The 25,463-nt window shown below is 53.3% G+C and overlaps 3 protein-coding genes across 3 annotated transcripts in view; 2 read left to right on the forward strand and 1 right to left on the reverse strand.

The window, feature by feature from the left end:
- TGME49_294550 (dynein heavy chain) overlaps positions 1-12,725 on the forward strand; it is a 31,432-nt gene extending 18,707 nt beyond the window's left edge. The window contains exons 18-28 of the mRNA XM_018782230.1: positions 347-577; positions 1,320-1,526; positions 1,943-2,317; positions 2,712-3,172; positions 3,719-4,593; positions 5,138-7,258; positions 7,659-9,156; positions 9,554-10,150; positions 10,640-11,162; positions 11,886-12,025; positions 12,363-12,725. Of these exons, the coding sequence (XP_018638586.1) occupies positions 347-577; positions 1,320-1,526; positions 1,943-2,317; positions 2,712-3,172; positions 3,719-4,593; positions 5,138-7,258; positions 7,659-9,156; positions 9,554-10,150; positions 10,640-11,162; positions 11,886-12,025; positions 12,363-12,462 (7,128 nt within the window). The 3' untranslated portion in view covers positions 12,463-12,725. The remainder of the gene's footprint in view (positions 1-346; positions 578-1,319; positions 1,527-1,942; positions 2,318-2,711; positions 3,173-3,718; positions 4,594-5,137; positions 7,259-7,658; positions 9,157-9,553; positions 10,151-10,639; positions 11,163-11,885; positions 12,026-12,362) is intronic.
- A 604-nt stretch (positions 12,726-13,329) lies between these two features.
- Positions 13,330-17,984, reverse strand: ROP37 (rhoptry kinase family protein ROP37 (incomplete catalytic triad)). Its single transcript, XM_018782231.1, has one exon. The coding sequence runs from the start codon at positions 16,360-16,362 to the stop codon at positions 14,032-14,034; it is 2,331 nt and encodes a 776-aa protein (XP_018638585.1). The 5' UTR covers positions 16,363-17,984; the 3' UTR covers positions 13,330-14,031.
- A 2,129-nt stretch (positions 17,985-20,113) lies between these two features.
- On the forward strand, positions 20,114-25,318 carry TGME49_294570 (rhodanese family domain-containing protein; the record flags this gene model as incomplete). The annotated part of the gene is made up of 6 exons (XM_018782232.1): positions 20,114-21,160; positions 21,418-21,690; positions 21,958-22,137; positions 22,403-23,398; positions 24,408-24,464; positions 25,226-25,318. 6 exons carry the CDS (start codon positions 20,114-20,116, stop codon positions 25,316-25,318), a joined length of 2,646 nt encoding a protein of 881 aa, XP_018638584.1.
- Positions 25,319-25,463: the final 145 nt, after the last annotated feature.

Genomic DNA, 25,463 nt, shown 5'->3' on the forward strand with positions numbered 1-25,463 from the left:
TGCGAAAGCTCGAGATTCAACTCGCAGCTTCGTCCGTGGAAGTCCAGAGAGCTTCCGCGCTGTTGAGACATCCTGTCGAGTCAAGACTTGTTGGGAGGGGAAGCTCAGAGGGGAGAAAACCTGTTGTTGCGAACGGTTGGATGTTGTGGGGTGTGACGTCCAGATTTCAGACAGGAGAGGAGCTCAGGGAGAGCACGAATGCCTCAACTTTTTGCATTCGTTGTCTGAACTCCTGGAGGTGCCGGTGGCACCATGCACTTCTGGGTGTCCTCTCCGCCTGACAGGGGTTTCTCTTTGATGCGTGCAAGATGTTGCTGCGAGCGCTCTGGTCTGTCCGCTGTTGCAGTGGCTGCTTTTGGCGATGCTCTGGGGCTTTGGAGGTTCGTTGTCCCTGTCAAATCGCCTGAACTTCACCAAGGAAGTGCAGCGCCTTTCTCCAATCCGTCTGCCGAGTGCTCTCGACGCGAATGAAGATGGCCGAGACGTCACTCTCCTCGACTTCGAACCGAGCGTGGAAGACGGCGAGTGGCACACGTGGAAAGAGAAAGTGAAACAAGTCGAAATCGAACCTCACCAAGTAAACGACGTTCCTCGAAATTCCTCATATTCATGAAAGTGTGCACAACTTTTGTGTGTGCCGTTCTGTGAATATGTGACGTTGTAGGAAATAGACTTCTCAGTAAGTTTTTCAGTTTTCTCCGTATTCATAGGTACATCGTCTGTATCCTTCTATCGTTGTGAGCTTATGCGAGTGCATCCAGAGCGTAAAGATCGTCGTGAGACCATGCATTTCAGTTGCCGCATTCGACGTCGACGTTGTGTCTGTACACCCTGCCTGCTGTAGAAACCTCGTCTTCAAATGCTACTGTGACTGGTCGAACACGCATTAGCTGGGTTTTTTAGAGGGTGTTTTGCGGGACTCTGAATACCTCTCTATATCTGCACGTTTGTACGAAAATGGTTACGCATCTTCGTGTGCCGACGGAGACGTCGAGTTGGACACCGTGTGGTGGAGATGGTGGTAGATGTATCTGCCATAGAAGAAGGAGTTTTCGCAGACTGCAGAGCCGCAGAGTTCCAAGCGAAGGGTCTTGTGAGAAGTCTGAAAAGCAAGAGAAGTTTACAACCAGTTATAGGCCTTCCTCCTTCATGTGATGACGAGCTTCAGAACCAAATAGAAATTTAGCTAATAATAAAAATTATTCTTTCTTACAGTTATAAAAGGTCTTCTGATGTCGTGCATGCCTGACGCGGGTCTCTGTGCGTCCCCATGTGAGCACGCACGATTTTCTCGCTGCTTGCGCTCCGTTGGACTTCAGGTGGCAGACGCAAATTTGGTGATCCAGACTGTCGATACACTGCGACACAAACACGTCGTCGAGGGATGGCTGGATGAGCGGCGGCCTTTCATTCTCTGCGGTCCGCCTGGCTCTGGGAAGACGATGACGTTGACTTCTGTGCTGAAGGAGAGAACAGATTTCGACATTGCATTCCTCAACTTTTCTTCTGGAACAACGCCACAAGTGGTGGGTGTCTCTCCTTCGCTTTCTTGAGAGACTTTTTCTCGTCACTGTGCTCGCGTCTCGCCGTCTTCTCATGTCGTGTGCTTCCTTGGACTCAGTTCGCGTCTTCGTCCCCGTTCTCTACTTCGTGAGGTTTTCTGTGTTCTCTCTGTGCCTCTCGCGAGTCCTCTTTCCACGGTCTCCCTTCTTTTCCTCTGTGACCATGTTCGAAAAAAGTGATCGAAGTGGACGTTCTTTCGATTGTTACGAACGGAGTTACATCTGCACCGTTTCAGGTGCCTCTGCGCCTTCCCTCTGTGCGACGTTTCTGCCTGTAAGCTTCGTCACTTCTTCTCCTCTCCGCGCCTTTTTCCCTGTGCATGGGTGGCCGCCTGTCTCTGTTTCTGAGGCCGTCTCTTTCTCGTGTTCTGCGTCTTCAGCTCCTGAAGACTTTCGACCAGTACTGCGAGTTCACGAAGTCGCCCAAGGGCATGGTGGTCATGAGGCCGACGCAGCCTGGAAAGAAGCTGATCGTGTTTTGCGACGAGTGCAACTTGCCGCTTCCAGACAAATATGGCACTCAGTCCGTCATCACGTTCATGAGAGAGATCGTCGAAACCGGCGGTTTCTGGCGCCTCATGCCTCAGATGGCCCAGGGTGGAGGACCTTGGGTGTGGGTCCGCGTCGAGCGCGTTCAGTTTGCCGGGGCGTGCAACCCCCCCACTGACGCCGGGAGACATCCGATGAGTGACAGATTTCTCAGATTCGCTCCGCTACTCTTTGTCGATTTCCCAGGGACGGAGTCTCTCAGACAGGTCAGCGCACACCGAGAACGGCGAATCAAACGAGACAGAAAAAAAGCAGTTCGCGCGCGAGGAGAGCCTCGGAGAGCGACGTCGCGTACACGGACCTGCAAGCGCTGCTCGTTCCTCATTCAGAGAACTCGACTGGCTGGGGCTGTGGGACACCCAAAGCGAAAGGTTTCGAATCTTTCTCAAGAACAGTGTCGCGTGTGGTCACTCTCTGAGCGGTTTCAGTCCGAACGGAAGAGTCTCCCCTTTTCGCATCAAGAGGGATCGTCTCAACGAATGACTCTCGGTTTCTGTCTCAATCCAAAGGGCTTGTCAACCGCTGTTGTCTCTCTTCCGACCCATAAGCATCATCTGTCTGTTCCACCTCTCTATTGCTTTTGAATTCTCCTTCTTTCAGATCTACGGAACATTTAACCGGGCGATGCTGCGTCCGTTCCCGCAACTGCGAGCGCATGCAGAAGCGCTGACGGACTCGATGGTGGATTTTTACGACGAGTTTTCTCGCTCCTTCACCGTAGACATGCAACCTCACTACATTTATTCGCCTCGCGAGCTGACGCGTTGGAAACTCGCGATGTCGGAGGCGCTGGACGGCGGAGATCGAGGACTGCAGAAGTCGGCGAGCAGGGCCGCGTGGAAGCCGGAGATGGACGGGGCAGACGGCGTCGCGAGTTTCTTTTCGGGGGATCCAGACGGCGCCCGGCGCGACGCCTTAGGTCGCTTCGAACCTGAAGAACTCGACCTCAAAACGATGGTTCGCGTCTTCGTTCACGAGGGGCTGCGAATCTTCTCCGATCGCCTTGTCCACGAAGCCGAGAGACAAAAGACCGACCAAATGATCGACCAAATCACTCTCAAGTGAGAAAGGCGGTTTTCAGCAGCTTCGGAGCTTTTGAGTTCTCTCGAAACTGCCTCACTTCAGACGCCTTGGATGTGCCACAGCCCACAACAAAAAGAGGAAAATCTTCTCCACAGCTGTGTGCGTATGTATCGAGTTCTGTTGCCAGTTCTGGAGGGCGTACTTGTACACAGACTTTGGCAACTGGAGCTCCTGGTGTTTGTGTCTCGGTGTTGGGGAGCGTTTGCCTCACTAGAGTCGCGTCACGTGTATTCGGGGATTTCCTACAGTTTCCATGCATGACCTTGGGTTCACCTGGTCACATTCGACGAGCAGAAGAACTCCCTTCGGGGAGTGCTACAAAGTTGCAGCTTTTCCGTCTGTGGAGGTAACGTGTGTTTCAGGTTTTCAAGTGCGCTTTGATTCAGAAACAGCAATTAAGAACGATTTTTGAATTGTTTTCAAACGGGTGTTGGTCCTCTCTCCGGCAGCCGCATCCCATCCCATTTCATTTGAGAAACAAAGATGCATGGAGGCGGTCAGGGATTTCGTGTCTGCGTTTTCAGGCACTTCCAGGGCGTGGATGCGTCGGCGCTTCAGCGACCGATCCTGTTGACGTCTTTGGTGACGCGACGCTACGAGGAGGTCTCTAGGGACGAGCTGAGGGCGCTGCTGCAGGGGAAGTTGCGGGTGTTCAACGAGGAGGTTTTCAACGTCCAACTTGTGTTCTTCAACGAAGTTTTGGAGCATGTGACTCGGATCGACCGCGTGCTCCGGCAGCCGCTCGGCCACCTGCTGCTCGTCGGCGCCTCAGGCGCGGGCAAGACGATTCTGACCAAGTTCGTCGCGTGGATGAATGGTCTGTCGGTCTTCCAGATCAAGGCTGGGCGGAACTACAACACGGCGGCGTTCGAACAGGACCTGCGCGTGGTGATGAAGCGCGCCGCGATCAAGGAGGAGAAGATCGCGTTCATTCTCGACGAGAGCAACGCGCTCGGCCCCGCCTTCCTCGAGCGCATGAACGCTCTCCTTGCCTCCGGAGAAGTTCCAGGTCTTTTCGAGGGAGACGAGTTCACGGCGCTGATCAACGAGTGCAAGGCAGCGTACGGCTCGGGGGAGTACCTGGCGAGCAACGAGTCTGGGGAGATATTTGCGCGCTTCACACGGCTCGTACAGCGAAACTTGCACATCATCTTCACCATGAATCCGGCGAATCCAGAGTTCTACAATCGACAAGCCACCTCGCCGGCGCTCTTCAACAGATGCGTCATCGACTGGTTCGGAGACTGGAACGAGTGCGCCATGCTCGAAGTCGCCAAGGCCTTCACAGCTCCCATTCTCCTCCCTCCAGAGGGCTTCGACGCCGACGCCGCCGTCGGACTCGGACCGGATCTCGGAAAACCGAAACTTGCGGCCCAAGTCGAGGGAGAAGACCAAGCAGGTACGCTCGAGAGGAGTGCGCCAAGACCTGTCAGGGGGCTCTGGTGTGAGAGGTTTCACCTTTGACTCGCGGGTGAATCGAAAGGGTACAGTAAATGGGCACGGAAGACTGTGGCGCATCGTGGGGTTGCATCCCGCCGAGCAATCCCGGCGTCGCCACAGGCCTCGGAAGGCCTCTTCGTTGACGGATTTCACTTCCGTTTCTTCGCTGTTATCCCGTAGCTTATCTAGCCCCGTCGCCATCGCTCCACCTGTTCTTCGCGCCGTATGTGCACGTGTGTTCCCTTACCGCGTTTGCCTCTCTTCGTCCTGGCGGCGAACCTCGCCACTGGGACCGAGACTTCAGCTTCGAGGACGGGAGGCCGATCCACTTTCGAGATCCGCATGGTTGAACTCGTGGTATCTGTAAACTCATTCTTGATTTGAGATTGCAGAGCACTTGACTCCGAAAAGGCGTTCCTCCCTCCTGCTCTTGCTCGTTTTTTTGACTCCGCCAAGCTGGTTTTTCACGTGCATGGCTCCGATTCCCCTCGCTTTTTTTTCAGGTCCCGTGGATCCGGATGAGGAGGCGCGTCGGATGCGTTTGGCGTCGTCGATTGTCGCGTTCCACGCGGCGGTGGCTTTGAGCAACAAGAAGTTGCAACGCGCGGGGAAGAAGAGCAACTGGATGACGCCTCGAGATTTTCTGGACTTTCTCCACCACTTCGTCAACCTGGTCGGCGAGAAGGCGGACGCGACCGGCGAGCAGCAGCGCCACCTGCAGGCGGGGCTTCAGACGCTCCGCGTGGCTGAGGAACAAGTGGCTGAAATGCGGAGTGCGTTGACGGAGAAGGAGAGCGTGTTGACGGAGAAGAACGAGGAGGCTGAGAAGAAGATGGGTCAGATGGTGGAGCAGCAGGCGGAGGCCGAGGAGAAGAAGCGCGGGGCCGAGCAGCTCACTCGGAAGTTGGACGAGCAGACGGGGGTGATTGAGGAGCGACGACAAGCGGTCCAGAAGCAGCTGGCCGAGGTCGAGCCTCTGCTTAGGGAAGCCGCAGAAGCCGTCACGAACATCCCGAAGAAGAGTCTAGATGAGCTGAAGTCGATGGCGAATCCGCCTGCGATGGCCAAGATCGCTGTCGAAGCCGTTGCCGTCTTGATCACGGACGCGGGGGAGAAGCCACTGACCTGGGAAGACGCGCGTAAGGTCCTGAAGAACCAAGACTTCATCACCAAGGTCGTGAACTTTGACTGCTCGTGCGTGTCGGTGGCGACGCGGCGGTGCGTCCAGACGCGCTTCATCGGCGGCGGGGACTGGGATTTGGAGAAGATCAATCGCGCCAGCAAGGCAGCGGGGCCTCTGGCGAAGTGGGTGGAAAGCAGCGTGGCGTTTGTGGCGATTTCCGAGCAAGTCGATCCCCTCCAGAAGGAAATCGATGTGTTGGAAGTCGAGGCACTGAAGAACAAGGAGGAGCTGCTGCAGCAGCAGGAGTTGATTGGCCAGCTCGAGAGGAAGCTTCAGCAGTACAAGAAGGACTACGCACAGCTGATCAGCGAAGTCCAGTTGATCCAGCGCGAAATGGAAGACGTCCAGAAGAAATGTCAGCGGTCGATGCGGCTGCTGCAGAATCTCGGTTCCGAGAAGGGTCGGTGGCTCGAGCAGTCCGACGCGCTGCGACGCGCCGGCGTCACCTTTATCGGGGATTCGCTACTCGCCGCCGCCTTCTGCGCCTACCTCGGCTTCTTCGAGTACGCACACCGCCAGCGGCTGCTCGACGAGTGGCAGGATATCTTGAAGATAGAGTGCATCCGCTTCTGTCCAGATTTGTCTTACGTGGACTTCCTCTCGCTGCCTTCGGAGCGCCTACACTGGGTGGCCTCGGGACTCCCGCCTGATGACTTGTCGATTCAGAACGCGATCATTCTCAAGCGGTTCTTGCGCTACCCCCTGGTAATCGACCCCGCGGGCCAGGCGACGAACTTTCTGACTCAGTTGATGGCCGCGAAGAAATTGACTAAAACATCCTTCACGGACCAAAACTTCTTGAAGGCGCTCGAAGCGGCGCTACGCTTCGGCACCACGCTTCTCGTTCAAGACGTGGAGAAAGTCGATCCGATTCTGAACTCGGTCTTGAATCGCGAGACCCACAAACTGGGGGGCAGGGAGCTCATCACCGTCGGAGACGCAGAAATCGACCTATCTCCCGCATTCATGCTCTTCCTCGCCACCCGCGACCCCACGGCGCAGTTCACACCCGACCTCTGCAGCCGCGTAACTATCGTCAACTTCACTCTGACGCCTTCGTCGCTTGTCAACCAGTGCCTGAACTTGATCCTCAAGAGCGAACGGCCCGATGTGGACAAGCGCCGCACAGACATGCTGAAACTCCAGGGAGAATTCAAGGTGAAGATCCGCGAGCTCGAAGACGGCCTCCTCCAGGCGCTTTCGAATGTGAAGGGAAACATCCTCGACGACGACGCCGTCCTCGCGACCATGGAAAACCTCAAGCAACAAGCTGCAGAAGTCGAGCGAGAAGCAGCGCGGACAGAAGATGTCATGGCTGAAGTCGAAAAAACCAGCAACATGTACCTCGTTTGGGCTCTCGCCGCGGGACGCATCTACTTCATGCTCCTCAACCTCTCATGCATCTCCTTTTTCTACCAATACGACCTACGATTCTTCCTCAGTGAGAAAGGAACATCATCTCCACACCTACAGAACTTGTGTAGAAACGTGGTGTCGATCTATATCCATATACATACATATATATACATATATATATATATATGTACATGTATAGATGTAGATACTTGCGTGTTTTTTAATTTGTAGGAGTCGACCACAATGTGCAAAAGTCAAAGATGGGTGCACGGTAGTAGTATACGGAAGAACAGACAGAGAACCTTGTTTCCATGTCTGCGTGTAGCTTCTGATTCGCACAGGTACCCCGACACCTATACGATGAGGAAGATATGTTCGCCTACGTCTAGATGTATACATATATATATATATATGTATATGTATACAAAAGTATATACGTATTTTTGTATCTAGGGTGTGGCATTTTGTGTGTGTGATTCTTGCAGACATTCTGGGTGACACCCTGCGCCACCCAGATTTGGAGAAGGTGGGCTCGAGCGACTACGCGGCGAGACTGGATTTCTTGATGGAGCGGCTTTTTAGCACGGCGTATCAGCGCCTGGCTCCAGGTCTGCGGTATCGTGACCGTTTGGTGGTGGGCCTCGAGATGGCTCACATTCGTGCAGAAATTGAGTTGAAGTCGTCGATTTGGAGCGCGGAGATGCAGCTGCTCCTGGCAGGCACGATTCTGAAGGGTGGGAAGGAAGCTGGGGACGAGGACGACGTTTCCGGAGAGAAGAGCCGAGGCGACGAAGACCGGCGCGAGTGGAAGGAAGACGTGGACGGGGCAATCAACGCGGAGCAGATGAAGGCGCTTCAAAAGCTGTCTCTGTTGCCGTTTTTCGTTGACCTTGAGACGCAAATGCGGGAGAACCGCGAGGACTTCAGGGCGATGGTTATGAGCCAGGAACCGGAGAAACTCATCCCAGCCGTCGTCTTTGCTGCGGAGAAGCCGCAGACAGACGAAGACGTCTTCGGCGTCGGCGGCAAGATGACAAAGGCCAAGTGGCTTCGGCACCTCCGGGAGATTCTCTTGCTGCGCGCGCTGCGTCCCGACCGCGTGACCCTCCTCCTCGCGGCGCTTGTCGAAGCTGTGCTCGGCGAGCATTTCTTGACAGTCCCCGAACTGACTCAGACGGCCTTCTACGACTTAATTCAGCACCAGGCAGGTGCCGCGGTCCCCGTCGCCCTCGTCTCTTCCCCGGGATTCGATCCGAGCTCGAAGGTGACGGCGCTCGCGGCTGCGTACAAGCAACACCTCACGTCGATTGCCATGGGGAGCAAGGAGGGCTTCTTGCTGGCCGAGAAGGCGATAGGTCAGGCGTCGCGTCAGGGCAACTGGGTCCTCTTTAAAAACGTCCACTTGTCCACCAAGTGGCTCCAAGGCCTCGAGAAGCAGCTCTACCGCATGCAGGGCGTCCACCCGAACTTCCGGATCTTCTTGACGATGGAGGCGACTCCGGCGCTGCCTCTGAACCTCATGCGAGTCTCTTACACGTTCGTCTTCGAGCCTCCGTCTGGAGTCAAGGCTTCGCTGCTGCGGTCCTACGCGACGATGAATGCCGAAAGCTCCGCGTCGCATGCCGCCAAGAAGGGCGCCACTGCAGACCCGGGGGGCGCCATGGTGGGGAAGCCGCCTCTCGTGGCGCGAGGCCGCCTCCAGTTCCTCCTGGCCTTCCTGCATGCGGTCGTTTTGGAGAGACGCAGATACGCCCCTGTCGGCTGGTGTAAACAGTACGAATTTTCCGATGCGGACCAAGTTTGTGCGCTTAAAATCATCAACTCCTGGGTCGACAACGTCGCCGCTGTCGGGAAAGGCGGCACTGCAGAAGACAGAGTGATGGCTGAGTACATCGCTCCGGAGAGACTCCCCTGGGACGCCATTCGAACTCTACTCAAACAAGTCTGCTACGGAGGCAGACTCGACAACCCTGTCGACCAGAAGTGAGATTTCGCAAAACACACGACGGAAGAGACCAACACAGAAGGAAAGAAGGAGGCGGGAGAAGAGAAAGGCAAGGAATGGAAGAGAGGGAGACGTTCAGGTCGACGGGAGGATGCCGGCGCTTCGAGGAAAGCGGACGAGAGAGGAGTGACAAGAGGGGGAATTCTCCAGTGTGTATCACGCAGTTTACCTGCCTCACGAAAAGGCTTCTCTCTGTGACGTGCAAGGGTAAGAGGCAAATGGTGAAGGTAATCTGATACGCTTTAGAACACCGGGTTTAGGTACAAAACATGCCTCCCCGCGGAAGTCTCGCGCGGCCGATAAATCCTATGCGTCCTCCAACGCAGCCTCGACAGTAGCTCTCACTGACTGGTTGCTCCTCTCTGTTTCCTGCAGAATCCTGAGTTCGCTCGTGGACTACTTGTTCCAGCCGGCGGCGTTTGAGGCGTCGTTCCCGCTTAACATCATGGCGGAGAACGAAGAGACGGGGGCGGACTCGCTGTCTCTGCCGCAGCTCCTGACCGCTCCCGACCTCTTCAAGCAGGCGTCTGCGTACGAGGCCTGGGCGGAGCAGCTCTGGAGCGTGGACAGCCCCACATGGCTCGGTTTTTCGGCGCAGGCAGAGCGGCTCCTCGCCTCGCGACAGTCGCTCGCAGCCGTCGGGTCTTGGGCGGCGGTGCTTCTGCGGGGCAACGAAGAGGCTCACGACTTCCAGGCTATCTCCGTGCAGGGCAGCGTCACTTCTGGCGCTCGTCAGGCGGCGCGCGGGCGAGGCGCAGAAGAGGCTCGAAGCCTCTCGGCGCAGCTGACCTCGCAGATGTCCTCGGAGATGGAGGGCGCTGCCGGCAGCTCTTGGCTCTCAGATCTCGTGCCTGGCGTCCAGGCAATGATCGGCTTGCTCCCTCAAGTCGTTCCAGACGTCCGCCGCACCGAGGAGACTGTCAAGGACCCCATGTTCCGATGCTTCGAAAGAGAAATCACGGTAGCCAGAAGGTGAGGGTCGTCGTAGGACCTCACGGGGGGGCAGGGGGACGAGGGCAGTGAATGACAAGAAGGAACCTCTGGGGAAAGCTTCAAGCAAGGGATTGTATCAGCGTGTTCATGCCTGCTGTTGGTGTTGAACAAGACTGAGAACCGGTTTTGGATGCAGGTACTTGTCACACTGGAGCGAGAGGTGATCTATTTCGCGAAAAGGAGAAACTTGCAGAAAGATGGTTCTTAGGGACAGGGGACAAGGATGCGTTTGCAAGCTTGAGAAACGATACCGAGGACCCACAGGGAATCTGTGATCGCAGAAAATCACTGGGGACTGGTGCAAGGCGTCAGTTTGTGTCCGGCTTCAATTCCATCTCGTTGTGCCGTGAAAAGCTCGTCCGTTTTTGTATCTCTCGCATTCTAGCCTGCAAGATCGCGTTTGTGCACATGTTATGCATCGTTTTTTCTCTGGAGCGTCCGCGTCTGTGCCTTGTGTCTTGCTTCCAGACTGTTGGCGACGATCCAGGACGCCCTAGCGCAGTTGCTTCTCGTCTGTAAAGGAGAGGCGAAGCTGACGAATGCGCTGCGCGACTTGGCACAGCGCATCAGTTCGTCAGAGGTGCCGCCAGAATGGAAGGGCGTGTTCACCTCGGCTCCGGAGTTGACTTTGGCAGAGTGGATCGAAGATTTTTCGCGGCGGTTGAAGCACTTGATGCTGGTCGCGCAAAGTTTCGGACCAAGCACGATCGAAGAGACTTCACAAAAGATCAGGCCGGAGGAATTGAGTGCAGCACTCACGCGTCAGTCCGACGGCGGCGAACTGTCCCAGCGTCGAGTCTGGCTCGGAGGCCTCTTGTATCCTTCTGCGTACTTGACAGCCTCGCGACAAGCGGTGGCGCAGGCAAAGGGCTGGTCTCTCGACGACTTAGCAATGGAAGTCCAGATTGGCGTCAGCGACCCGCCAGACGACCAGTCCTTCGTCATCACTGGAGTCACGGTCGAAGGAGCTGCCTGGAACACTCAAGGACAGGTAAAAAGGGATTCACCGTGTCCATCGGTATGGGGAACGTGAGGCTCGTTTTTTGTAGACATGAGACGCGCAGTTTCCTGCTAAGAGTTCCTTTTTCTGGAAATACACCGTCTTTCTCGCCGTAAGGTCGCAAAGCACCGAAAGCCAGGCCGTGCTAGAGAGGAGAGAACGGGACCAGAGACCGAACCTGCGAGAGAAAAGTGGAGAGACCTGGACAAGAATAGATGTGTGAGGTGAACGCGCACGCCTCCTCTATAAGGTGGTGTAGATGTGGTTGATGGGTTTCCAGGGTAACGCGTTTCTTTTGTCAAATGGAAACTACACCTCTTTTTCAGAATGCCGAGAGTTCGCGTTTCGAGGGGATGGCTGACTGGGTTTGTAAAATCCACAAAAACCTGCAGGGAGGGTAAAGTGACGGTCTGCAAGTTTCTTGCATAAGTAGAGTGTGTGTCAGGGTTTGAATGATCTACGCAGACGGCATGTAGAAACCAAATGGATGCTCACACAGACGGCTCTCTCTGTCTCCATCTCTTCCAGTGTCCATCACCCCTCTGGCAAATACATACATGCATATACATATACATATATATATATATATGTATATATGCGTGTGTTTGTGTGTGCGTATGTATATGTAGGTGTATAAATGGACTGAATGCGTACAGAGCGTTGCGAGCGAGTTGAACATGGGCTATGTCTTTCGTTTCTGCTTTTTCTGTTCAGTGCTTGTCTTTGACAGAGAGCCTGAAGGCGTCTTTGCCGCCCGTAGCGATCCGGTGGTGGCACAAAGACGAAGGTCCTAAGATGACTTTTTCAAACCAGACACCCCTGGATGTCCCTCTCTTCCTCAATCACTCCAGAGCGTAAGAACGGCTTGCACGATTTATGAGACTCTCCACTCAAGGCTTTCCCTTTCGAGTATTTCAGGGTTAGTGTCAATACCCATTTGCCTGAGTCCACAGACACACATGTGTTGTCACATCCGTTGAAGAAAAAGTGCCTGTCTGTACAAGCGAGGGATCTCCTGGTCTCAAGCTCATTCGTAGAAATGAAAATATTTCCTTTGTATTCCGGTTCAGACGAAGATACGTAGATGTGGCTGTGAGAGAGAAAGCAGTGAGGTGCTGTTTGTCATCGCAAAGTGTTTGCACCGGAGTGAAAACAAGACAAATGATCTTGTTCTTCTGTGCGTTAATGCAGAGAACTGGTGGCCTTCTGCAAGCTTCCGTTCCCCCAGGATGTCCTCTCCGACGTCTGGGTGCAGCGCGGTACCTCTCTCTTCCTGTGGAGCGACTTGTAACGCTTCGTCTTTTCCTGTTTGTTGAATAACAGAAGGAAACATGTGTCGGATAAAATGTATATATACATGTATACATATATATATACATACATGTATGAATGTGTCGTATGCGTGTGCATTTAGGGAAAATACGGCGTTGGTAATGGTATGGTGATGGTCAAGTAGCTGTGTTTACATGTGTTTAACAATTGCTAAATAAAGCAGTTGGAGTGCGACTCGAGAGAGACTGAGCTACGCTTCATGAAATTGTTTCCTGCCACATATTTCTCCCTTTGCGGAGGATGCTGCGAGAGGAGCGACGTGCACACGTTTAGGAACAAGACGCTGTTTTTTGGCGCATTGCTGACGAGTTCTAAGCACAAGAAATACAGTACACCAAGCCTCGTTACTGCTGTGGTCGCTAAACGGCTTCTTTTGTTCGCGAGACCATGCTTACTGTCCCCATTTACTCAGAGAAGGCAGAAACCATGTGGATAGCTTCAGAAACAGATGTCTAAGTAGTTTTACGCAGAGAGACGTCACGTAGCCAGGCCTGCCGACCTACAGACAGTGCTTTCATTATTTCATTCCTTAGATGCACATCGGCTCACCAACCTGTATCACTTGACTGTATGCTTGCCTCAAAGAGCTCAGCGAGGGCTGGTTCTCCAGGCATCTGATTCCATGCATCTACATTGCGGCTGGCCGATGGGGATTCCATGCCGACTGTTCGTCAGCGTTGATCTTTGTTGAAGCTTCAATAGAGAACAGTAGCGGTAATAGCGCGGATCTCTAGTTATGTCTCAAGTCCCTCACAAAGATCATCCGATGTCTGTTCAAAGACTTAAAACTACTCCTCACGCCGCACTTCCCGCGGCGTCCTTTATTCACGGACAAAGTGGCACTACCGAGCTGATGTAAGGCAAGACAGCCCACGCAAAAAAAATTCAGAAAGGCAACACGCAAGAGCTTTTGATTGTCAGCCTTTCGGGAAGGGTTGACGGGTTCCACGCTCGCTTACGAAAACATTAGTACAGCCTTGGGAGCTGGTCGGTCTCTTGACAATTGAGGGAAACTGAGTCTGATTCGTTTCTTCAGGTTGGCACAGCGGACAGACTCACAAACTGTGGACATCCCTCTTGCCCTGAAATAAAATATAAACCCTGTGTTTCAGAACTGTGTGTAGTCGTTCTCAGGAAGTGAGGTAGGAAAGGCAGGGGACTGAAAAACCGATTGTGTTGCCACTTCCTTCACAGTTCGAAGCGATTTGCAGCTCCCACATGCAACACAATGTTCGCCCAGAACCAGAAAAAAACATCGCCCTTGCAGTTTACTGGTTGACAGGGAAAACTGTATATATCGAACTACCACCAATCTAGAGACTAGCCGCCAGCACTGCTCATGGTTAAGTCTGCGTGGTACCTTCTGACCACCGTATAACCCAGCACTTGTCCACTTTGTGCTTCAATCGCACTACACAACGGACGCGAGGTCACATAAAAGAGGTTGCATGTTGCTACGCTGGCTATCGATCACACGAAAAACAACTCGATTGAAAAGAACGCCACGAAACTGTCCTCATTCTATCGGTCATGCGTCCTCCACCACCTGAAAGAAGGGGTGTTCATCGACAAGTTTTCGTGCTGTCCATCTTGTTTCATGAGTGGGGTCCAGTAACAGCTTTACAATGCTTATGAGCTGCAATTTCGTGCCTGTCATGCCTGGGCAGAAGGCATCGAATTTTTCTCGTTTCACTTCCTTGATAAATTGTCGGTAGAACTTCTCTGCTGCCATTTCCCATGGCGATTCTGCGGAAAATCTCGCAAATACTTGACCGAGAGCCCAGGGAAGCTTGTCAAATCCGCACAGAAGACTAAAGAGCAGCTGACCCAAATTCCAGGAATCAAAATCCTCGCTCGCGGGTAACTGGGTGCCGAGGCCGAAGAGGGAGTGGACGCGTTCCGGTTCGCTCTGAGTAGGATGGAAGCTCATAGTGTCAGTCACATCGCTTCCCGTTTGCATGAGAAGAGAGAAATCTGCAAGTCCAGCTTCTCCGGTTAGTTTATTGATGAGAACGTTGGTGGTGCGAATGTTACCGTGAACAAGACCACTCTTGTGGAGGGACCCGACGACAGTCACAAGCGTATGAAAAAGGTATTTCTGTGCATTGTCAGATAAAGCAGTGTGAGGAAGCGAATCTAGCCTGGGACCCATCAATGGAAGGAGCAGAAAATCGCTGAGGACCATAAGCTGGTGGCCGTCGAGTCCGGTGTACTCGGGATCAACCAAATTTGTGCCTAGCAACTGGTTTCCGTCTCCGCTTCTCGCACTCAATTTGTATGTGCCAAGGCTGGCAACGAAGCCTTTTTGCCACAAATCGCGGACTTGTGCGGCCGTCGTACGGAGCAATTCGTTGCCGTTGCTTTCTTTCTGCAGTCGCTGCTGGGCGGCCTGAAAAGCAGCCGGGGACGCCCCCTCCATTGAGGCAACTTCTTTGAAAAAGAATTTTGCCGCAAAATATCTGCCACTTGTCTTTTCAATGAGCTCAGTTACGATACCTGTGGCTCCGGCCCCGAGGAATGCACCGCGCATAAATTGTCGCACCGTCCCGTCTGGCGCGGCGACCGAGTAACTTGCCTGAGGTGGAACCATACGATCGATACTCTCTGACATCGCCTGACTTTCAGGCGACTGTGCGCTCGACGCAGAAGCGGCGGATATCGCCGGACTAATCTGTACGAACGCTCTCCATTGCTTCACTTGCTGAGATATGTGCTGAGGTGGTAAAATGCGAGCCGGAAGTGTCTCAGGCATCCTCCTTGGTCGCAGCACCCGTTGTGGAGAAACGCCAAGCTCGGGAGGGTCTGTGGAGACATCTGTTATTGGTGGCGACGCCTTCTGTATAGTAGGGGTCGTCTGCGGTGGGCTGCCCCCGACAAGGTCAGCAAGATCACGTTGGCCAAGTGTCAGTTCGGATCTTTTAACACTGGAAAGTACGGAAGGCTCTACCCAAGGCCGCGGTGCTGGCGGTTTTTTGCCTTTTGATGGAGTCTGGCTTGTGTGCGTCGTCGCAGGTGGGGTGTCTGAACCTACTTGTTTCGACACCAACGGCGATGACCCTGGGAAAGTGGGCGAACTGGTCCCGAGAGGCTGCGGTGCATACGAACGGGGAGGTGAGGCGACAGGTTGGCATGGCCGTTGGTCTCTACCAGCGATAGACGGCTCCTCACTTAGTGGTCCAGACACGGGATCAGTTAGCGATGCTGGAACACTGTCAGAGCCTTCTTGGGGGTCAACGCCCAACCACCGGGCATTTCCCCCCGAAGTAAACAAAGGAGCAGAGAATTGATCTGGTAAAACAGAATATTCGGGTGGCATGTGCCGCGCTAACGGTCGGTGCCGAAGATTTGACCCCAACTGCCGCAAGCCACCCCTCTCCTGAAGTCGACCTCTGGTGGCCGCAGACCCCGGTTGTACCCCAACGGCCTGAGGTCTCCGGCGAAGATTATACGGCACAGAATCCGGTTGCGGGGAGCGTCGCACTGGACCCCTTCGGCCTCGTGGAGGAGGCTGATGAGAAGGGTTTCTTGGTCTACTTTGGTAAGAGGATGCTACCGGTCTGCGTGTCTGGGGTCCAGCCGCAGGGAAGTAGGGAGATGTGCCGGCAACTTGCAGCCAAGAGAGGAGTAGTTCGCCTGCAGCCTGATCTTCCTTCCGCTTTCTGCTATCGTCCCCTGGTGTGGCTAAAGGAGCAGCGCCTGTCTCTTCAGGCGTGACTGAGGATGCAGAGAGTTCGAGCAAGGTTTGTGGTGTCGCCGTAGGCGCCAGCGACAAGGAGCCCAGCGCAGCTGCCCCTACACTACCTCGGCCTTCCGGCAACAATGCCGACAGGAGGAGGACGAAAGATATTGCCCGTCCCATCTTGGACGCAGGCTTTTCGTACTGATAGTCGTTGTTTTGGCGCGGAAGGGATCCCAAAGTCGACCCCGTCAGTAGTCGCGGCCAGCGTACCGAGTTGAAGCGCCTGGGTTGAGGTGGCCCGCCATCGCATCAAATGCGGACAAGCGAAACGTTGGGTGAAGAATATCGAATTCGTGTCGTTGCATGCACTACACGTGTTACAGCACTAAGGAGACACGAACAAATGTGGCTGCTTTTACAGAGCCCTACACACTGCTCTCCCTTCTTTTCAGTGGCAAAACGACAGCCCTGCGAGCTTGCTCCCGCTTGAATGGCCGCTGGCTTTTAGCGCCGCGAGAGATAAAGCACACCCTGAGGAGAGACAATACTTACACAGCTAAATTGTCTGTCAGAAAAACGACATTTATTTCGAGAGTAAGTATGGGTCTTCTAAAACCTGGTGGTGTGACGAAGATGCTGGTCTCTGTTCCCAGATCAAAGGCTGGTGTCCAGCTAGCGACGGCCACTTTTGCGAGTGAGTGGCACGGTGCCTTCTCGTAAGACAAAGTCGGCACTCACTATTTTGTCAGCAGCTACCATAAATGCCAAAAAAAACTGTAGCTTGTGAGTTTCGACCAGTACAATACAGACATGAAGTGTGGCACAAAAATAGCGGGAGTTTACCGGCGTCATGAAATTCGACTCAATCACGAGGGGGGTCAGACAGGCATGGGTTCGTAAATATTTTAAAAGTGACACATAAGTTTTCGGGGGTCAGTGAAACATCGGTGATTCTAAGTTGTATGATTCTTTCCTGTCAACGACATCAAATTAATTGGCCACATTTTCTGTGCTTCGCAACACCTCCCTCCCCTGGCTAGGTGCACAGAACTTCAGAAAGACATGGCGCCACTGTTCGATGATGCAAATTCTGGGTTCCCAAGCCTTCTATTCGTTGTATAGTGTTGCATTTCACGGGCCAACAAGGATTTCATATCAGTCGACGTGGAACTTTGGAGAACAGATGACACGTTGCCGCTGTCCTGTTCGCTGCCTTTTGGACGTCTTGTGTACCTCATCAGCAGGCAGCTGCTTTCAAATGCCCAACTGCCAGCGATGGCGGTTATGTCTTAGGTGCATGGGTGCTACACGATCTACTTGTATCAACTCTTTCTCAGTGAAGGTGCCCGTGTCGCTGTGTAGACGAGTCACAGAGGCAGCGAGCTGCTGCACAAGGCAATACTAGGTGGTCCTTGCCTCTGATGACAGCTGAAATAATGTAGGCACGGGCCACAAAAGAAGCAACTCTTCTTACACAAGCGGCACCCGGCTATCCTCAGACGCAGTGAGACAACGCACGAAAGCCACGCCCATGTCGATTTTGGCTTTTAAAACGTCCCTTATCCAGTAGCTGCCCAACCGAAGTAGTACCTGTGGTAGGCGACACAACATCATAGTCAACAAAAACATGAGCAGGAATCCGACAGTAGTAATATCGGTTCACAGCTGCCACGCTACGGAACAGGACACTTGATACGGTTCTGATGAGTGTGTTCACATCATGTGGGTGTAGGCGCAGGACGCTCAAGCGCAAATGGAAAGGAAATATGCGTCTCCGGCGTTCAAAGCGAAACGCGTTTTGTGCTTGAACCGTGAGTACGGGTACAGTTGCTACAGTACGCGAAAACGGGGGTTTGAATGTAGCAGGGTAAAAAATCGCCTTTTTATTGGACGATACGGACGTGTGGGTTGTTGATCATATAATGCAAACCCACTCTGAAAGTTCATTTTGTAGCGATAGCGACTTTAAGACGGATCCTGGTCATCCACATACTCTTCGCATGTCCAAAGGGAGAAAGCATCATGTACTGATTGCTAATAGTGACGCAGTGGCCTCTTTATTTGGAGAAGCGAAAGAAACAGTGTTGGTGTGATGTGGCTGGCAGTCATCGTGGTTTCGTGGAGAATGCCACCGCTTTCGAAAGGCCACCCTGACAGATTCCTGTTGAAATTTAACGGTAGTCGAAAAGCAGTGCATTCGTTGTGTCGTGTAACACTGTCACGTTTGCAGGAAAATGTTTGATGCTGCACTCCCCTATTTCCTGGTGGTGTCCGGGAACGTGTTCCCGTGCTGTGTGCGAACCAGGTGCGAATCGTAGCACCAAAAGAACAGTGGTATTCGGCATCGTCTTACATTTTACTGGATAATAATTCGACGCCATCAATCACGGCTGTGAAATCGATACTTCAGTTTGTAGTTTGCTCGTTGTCTATGCTTCTCTTCTAGATGTCGGTCTCTGTCGCCAGAAAGGTGTTCTGTTTAGCAACATGAATGACACAAAAATATTCTTGTGTGGCGAAATGTAGGCAAATTAATGGTCCCTTCTGCGCTTCACTAATTCGCTCTAACGCTGCGAAATCGGCTGGGCGGCTTTGTGTTCGGGGCTTCCCCGACTGCGTCAGAAACACCACCGCGCGTGAGGTTCGGGCCTGAAAAAGGTGGAATTGGCAGGTCATGAGCGAAAGTAGTTCCCGTTTGACCTTATCCTGCTACTTTCGATAAGCTATTTTGGCTGTGTTGCAGCCGTTTACTTCGGATGAGAGAACTGATGATCCACAGCACAGGAAATGTCGCACTTCTGGCCGTGATGTGCGCTGTGGACCCATTGTAGTAACTCACCACGACGTCACACGGTCGGATGGAAGAAGGAATGGTCTGAGCCAAGTCACGCACCGTTTTTGCTGCTCTTCTCCCCTCCAACTTCATACACGTGGCAGGATGAAGCTAAGGAACTGATACAGCGCCTGGTTCGCATGTCAACTTGAGCGTCGCTGGCCCACCGACAGTTTGCTCACCTCGTACGAGCGTTCTACTGCCATCGGCGCCACATGAAGGCGAGGAGGAGAAGAGTTCCTGTGAAAATACAGACGAAATTTTGTAAACGCAGCTTGCTATTTGCGCCTAATGAGACAAGCCCCCAAACTATACGCGGCTCGATTCGAATTCTCTGCCGCCAGATGCCGCCCTACCCAATTCCACTGTATGGCGGTGAGGTCTAGGTTAAGGCCATGTAATTCACCACACTGGGTACACTCCGGTTCGGAAATTACGATCTTTCTGGCCCCACTCAAATTTGTGTTCTGTCTCAACCGTCACCTCAAAGCTACCGTTGGGTTTCCTGCCCAGTTTCTCCTCGAGCGAGGCTGAGGAATTTTGCTCTCCCTCACTTTCGTTTGCAGACGCGTAACTGCTCCGCAGCACAACACACAATATCGTGTGTCCGCGTGCACAAACAGACGTCACCATTTCCAGTTTGCCACGAACATGTACATCACTGTAAAAATACGAGCGTTCTTTGGATCGCTTGCGTATGCGTGTGGTACATTTGTGTGTACACAGTGAATAAGTGCCAATCATCGCCTCGTATGCTTAGGAGAAGGCAGCCAGTTAAAAGAGATGCATATCCTGCCTTCTCAAAACTGGAAGTACAGTCCGCCGTTTGCCTTCATTTAAATCTTTAAGCGAAGCGAGACACCTGGAATCGCATTTCTCCTTTCAGATTCAGACTTCTGGTGTCCTTGACTGAGAGCCACGCTGGCGTGGTGGAACTGGGAATTCGTGGATGGCGCCCTATATGTAGTGGCTGCCTTTGTCTGTTTCAGACTTGCTGCTGGCACGCGTATCTTCCCTCAAGTATATAGTCTGACACTTGATTTGCTTTGTGTCTTCCGGTGTCTGAACGCCAAACTGGTAACTGTGCTTTCCAACAGCATGAGCCCGAGGCACACCCTTCCAGCTGAAAGGAAGCACCCAGGTCCTTTAGAGGATCCGAGGGCCGTCACCGAGGCCGCTCCGGTAGCATCTGAGTCCCCTTCTCCCATCAACGTTCATCAAGTTGTCACGCGTTCCGCGCCATTCCGCTCTCAGTCTCCATCTAGCAGTCATTCATGCCCTCAGATGAACCTGTTTCTTGTGCCTGATCTGGGGAGAGTAGAGAACGCAGGAAGCACACGCAAAGAAGAGGAAACGTCCCCGTTTGTTTTACCACCGCAAACGCAGGCCATTGCGTCTGGTAGCGGAAAGGTGGAGAAAGAACCGCACGCACCGGAGGCCAGCCCTGCTCTGAGCCGGACTGGGTCAGTTCAACAGACCAGTGGATACTCTTGGGCACCGTCTTCTGTCAGCAGTGGTGAAGTCGTGGAATTCAGCAGATCTGAGACAAAACGATGTTCAGCGGCGGATGTCGATAATGACGGAGATGTGTATCTCGCTTATGTACCAGTTAAGGTGTGCAGACACGGCAGTGACGCTGAGGGAGTGGCGCACACTCTCTCAGGACAACAACCCGGCGACGTCGCTCAGCAGCTCGAAGACGACGTCAGCCATTCTGTCACGGTAATTGACGGAATCGATAAGCGACCAACGAGGGAAAAGTTGGCTCTGAATCGGGAGAAGGATTCTTCCGGACTTTTCGCAGATCGTTTGCTGCCCGCGAATCACCCGCCGCCATTGCTTCAAGAGGCGGCCACGACGGCGTCACCACCGGCCGACACAGACAGAGGGATGGCGATGAATGGCAGTTGTGGTTTTGTTATCAAGGCACCGCAAGGTGCGATGACGAAGATGGACTCCGTCATATCAATGGCAACATCTTCCGACGAGGACGATCGAGCGACCCCCGACATCGACCTGGTCGCCCTAGCCGAACGGGTGGGGGCATCGCCTGCACAGGCGAAAGCAAAATTAGCAAGTGCGTTGCAGAACTCGCACAAGCCGAAGCATGGTTCAGCGGGAGTTGGAGTTGCATTTGCAGCGGAGGTAAGAGTAGTCCTACGGGGCTCTCCCCGAGTTTGTAGATGCGGTGATATCCCGCGCAGCTCCTAATTGCTCCTCTGCGACGTTTCCCTCCTTTTTTTCTGACGGGACACTTTTTCACCTGTATTACCGCATCGGTCGTGACACAAGCCTCTCCTGCACAAGTCGTCTGCGTGCTTCTGTCCTCGTTGACAAAGTGGAAGAATTGGGACATTATCAATCAAACGACAGATGCAGTGTGTACTGGCTGTCGTATTCAGCCTGAGATATCGACTTTTAACAAGCCTTCGTACCCGACAAGCAGCACTGACGCGCCTGTCCCCGGCGAATGGAGACGGAGAAGCTCGGCGCTGGCATTCGAAGCAAGAAGAGTGCTCTCCGAACCAGAAAACTCGTTGTCTCCCCCGCGCGATCCAACACGGAAACCTTCCCCTCCCCGCACCCCAGGAAAAATACGGTCTTTGTCTCTCTCTGTCAGCAAGGACGTGCAACGCCAGCTCCTCAAGCAGCAGCAGGAAGATGAAGAGGAAGAGGTACATCTTCCTACGACATACTTGTCGATTTTCTGCCGCTGTGCAAAAGATATGGCAATCACTGTCTCGGGTGTGCGACACCCTGACAACTGTGGAGCAGAGTTTGGACCTCCCAACTGGCTGGCATCAGCAGGTCATTTCCCTCAGCAGTTAAGGAGTCATCGCTCAGCTTCCGCATTCACTCGCAGAACTGCTATTGCATGACACTTCGCATTGGTTTTGTGTCATGTGAGCGTATCTGTGATATACCCTGTTGTGTGACGTCAGGCCAGCGAAGAATCGAAGAAAGCGATGAAGAGGCAGCAGTGGCGAAGACGAACCACCGTTTCTCATTTGACGATCCCTAATGCCGAAGGGGGACTTCAAGAGAACGAAGGAGCTGCTCGGCTGACCCAACCCCAGCACAGCATCAAGGAGGGCGATGCTGCAGATGCCATTGGGATACGTGTGAGGCGTCTTCCTAGCCGGAGAGAAATCGTTGCTCTTTTCGCGGGAGAAAAAGGAGTGGGAGTTTCCGGGGTGCCCTGTCACAATGTGTTTGAACGCCAGATCTCCACAAAAAGTTCGCAGTCTCAACATGACCACCCAAGGAGTTTTGTCCCCACAACTTTGCAACGCTTGATACAGTTGATCGAGAAAAGGGCTGAACCGCCTTGAGAATGTGACCGAGACAGGGGCTTTCTTAAGTGTGTTGTGCGGCTGTGTATGGTAGAGTTCGACGACAAGAGAAGCAAATCCAGGAGGGTGGAAGCGTCGCGGCTCAGCATTGGCGGAGAAAGCCGTGTTTCAGCAAGGGACACTGCCGACTTTTGATTCCAGTCCTCCACCTGCAACGCCTGGCCGAACCCGCACGTTATCGTTGTTCATCCCGTCCGACGTGAAGCGGACTTCAGAGGAACAGCATCTGCGTGACGAAAAGCAAGAGGAAGTCTTCACACAGTTACAAGCGCAACAGAAGGAGATTCAGCGACAGCTGGAGCAGCAAGCGGAGCAGTATCGTCAACAGATGCAACAGCAGCAGGATTTATTGGAAGCGATTCTCAGACAGCAACGGCAACTTGGAGAGAAAGAGAAACACATCGAGGAACAGCGGCAGGAACTGGAAAGAAGGCAGCGGGAAGAGGAGGTTGACGACAATACTTCTCCGCAGTCAAAAAGCATCGTCTCCCCTGCTGCCACGAGGCATACACTGACAGGTGCACAGCGACAACAGCTTCACGAGCACCTGAAGCAGTTAGAGTATCTCCATCAAAACAGGCCCCGCGCGTCCAAGTCTGTTCCCAGCCTTGAGAAGGATGGCAAAGAGGAAGGAGGGTCACCAGAGCACAGAACGCCAGAGAAAGTTGGAAGTGAAGAGACCAAATCTGGAAGGGGGCGAAGCTCGGTGGCAGGCAAGACCACTAACCAGTTTTCAATCCTCGATCGCGTGCACAGGTACCTGATGGAGCCGAACGTTCTACTGCTGGACGTGCGGTCTCCACAAGAGTTCGCTGCAGAGAGAGTGGCCGGGAGCATCAATGTGCCGAGTGATCAATTCTTGTCGTGTCTTCACTTGCTGCCAAGAAACAAGGAGACTCCGCTCTTGGTCTACTGCAGTGACGGCAGCAGGGCAAAACAGGCCGCGAGCGCTCTTCGGAAACTTGGCCACGTGAACGTGTGCGACGCCGTGAGCGTTAAGATCGTCAAGCATTCTCTCGATGGAGCGGTTGTAAGAAAAGCACTCATGAACGCTCGGCAATGCGCAGCTTCAGCCGATGCCATGGCGAACGAAACTAAAGGCACTTCTTCTGTCTGTGACGTATTGCGACCCCGAGCCAAAAAATCCGTTCCCCATCCAGAGGACTCTGATACTATACCCTCGGGCGATCCATCTGCTTCGCTCGTTACGGTGGGGGAAGACACATCCAACTGGCCCGATTTTGCAGACGCTTCGGCGAGAAGCAGTTTTGTGCATCCCGACATTGACGAGTCCTTAGTGGAGATGCTCTTACTCAGAGTTCAGCAGGCAAAAGTGAGCCGATAAGGCCGTCCTTATCAGATGTAGCGTGCTTTATCGAGCAAAACACAAGTCGTATTCCCGTCACTCAGGTCTTTCATGCAACATGCCCCCGGGTTCGCCATACTATATGATACCAAACATTAACAACGGGTCTCGTGATGCTCTACGCTCTGCCTGGCAATCTAATCATACCACACTATCTGAGATGAGAAGAAGCATTAACACACTAACCCCTGAACGCTCTGATGAGCATCTCCAACTTCCACAAGAGATAAAGAACCGAACTTGGCAATCGCGTTCGTTCGAGATGCATTTCGGATAGCATTAAGGCATTTTCTTTTTCCATGCTCCGTTCACGCCTCCCCACTCGTTTCGCCGCTCCCCGGCGTTACGTGGCGTTCAGAAAATGTGTTTACACGGTTAGAATGCTGAACAGCTCAAGGACCCGTGGAGTGAAAACGAATGAATATCGAACCCGCTGAGAAATGGATGCCTGGCCGATGACACCGCAAAGTCTCCTCTTCTCCTGACTACTACCCATCGCGTGGGCTTACTTACGTTCCCAGTTACTGTGGAGTTCTGTGCGTCGGCAGTGCAATATTCTTACATGCCATGTTCGTTTCCGGTCTGTTGACGACAAGACGGTGTCGCATAGCACCGTAGCATCTAGCAGGCTGGGAAACGCTCACTGTGCTTTCCTGCCTGTTTATCGTGTCAGCTGCGGCAAGCATCATCATCTGCAATTGGGAAGGCACTGCGGCGGCAGCTTCTAGCAGTGAGTTCCACAGCGGCAAGGGAAGAAGTCTCATGCAGGCACTCGCAACAGGGCATTTGCGACGGATGCAAACAGAAGCACAACAGCAGTGCAGAGCCATCAGCCCAAAGGCGGGCTAGCCGAGCTGAGGGTGGAGGTCCTCGTTGCGAAACCGCAAGTGCTACTGATGTACTTCCACCGGTTCCCCCGCTTGACGCCTCGGGAGCTGAGGCACTTGCTCGCCTCTGTAGTTTGCAACTCCACCGTCCGGTGGAGCCTTGTCAGGTCAGGACTTCTTCGGTGGGTTCACCTTTCGCGTTTTTCCTGGGTACCTCTGTCAGAAATACCAGCTAGTCACGGTTCTCGCGTCTGCTACATGGTGCACTCACTCTTTGCATCTGGTCCCGCAGCTGTTGTGTGTGGATGATGGATCTCTTGTTTGGGGAAAATGTTGCTGAACCTTAGAGTCGCCCATCATGCCGGCAAAAAGAATACGTAAAAAGGGCCAGGCTGTGCTGTCTGTGGGGCCGACACCAATCGGTGCAGCGTGAAGATGTATGACGGGGCTAATCCCTCACTCACCGCTGCCCGGCGGATCGATGATCCATACGACACACAAGCGTCAACAAGAAAAGGACGTTAGTCCGATTAGATCGAAAACTTGCCAGATCTACTAGTTAATCGAAAAACAGGATGAAGTAAAACGATGCAAGGAGCATGTGAGGTGGCATGAATTGCGCTTCCCCGGCAAGTGTTTTGCACTTGATTGTATCTTCATGCAGGTTTCCAGCGCAGTAGGCTTGGCGCTTGCCGAGTGTCTGTCCGACCCCCACTGGATGGAAACATTCGTCAAGAAGGTCCTTGCGCATCTCTGAACTGAGACTATCACCGGCAATCACAAGAGTTGTTGCCTGAGATTACTGACGGATTTGTTAGTTGTTGTGAATCCCATCCCTTCTGCCTTGAATAGCACAACAGCATCGTATATGACATGACTCTCTATCGCATGGTATATCCCCA

Source organism: Toxoplasma gondii, chromosome Ia (genome assembly GCF_000006565.2).
Source record: "Toxoplasma gondii ME49 chromosome Ia, whole genome shotgun sequence".
Classification (NCBI taxonomy): domain Eukaryota; phylum Apicomplexa; class Conoidasida; order Eucoccidiorida; family Sarcocystidae; genus Toxoplasma; species Toxoplasma gondii.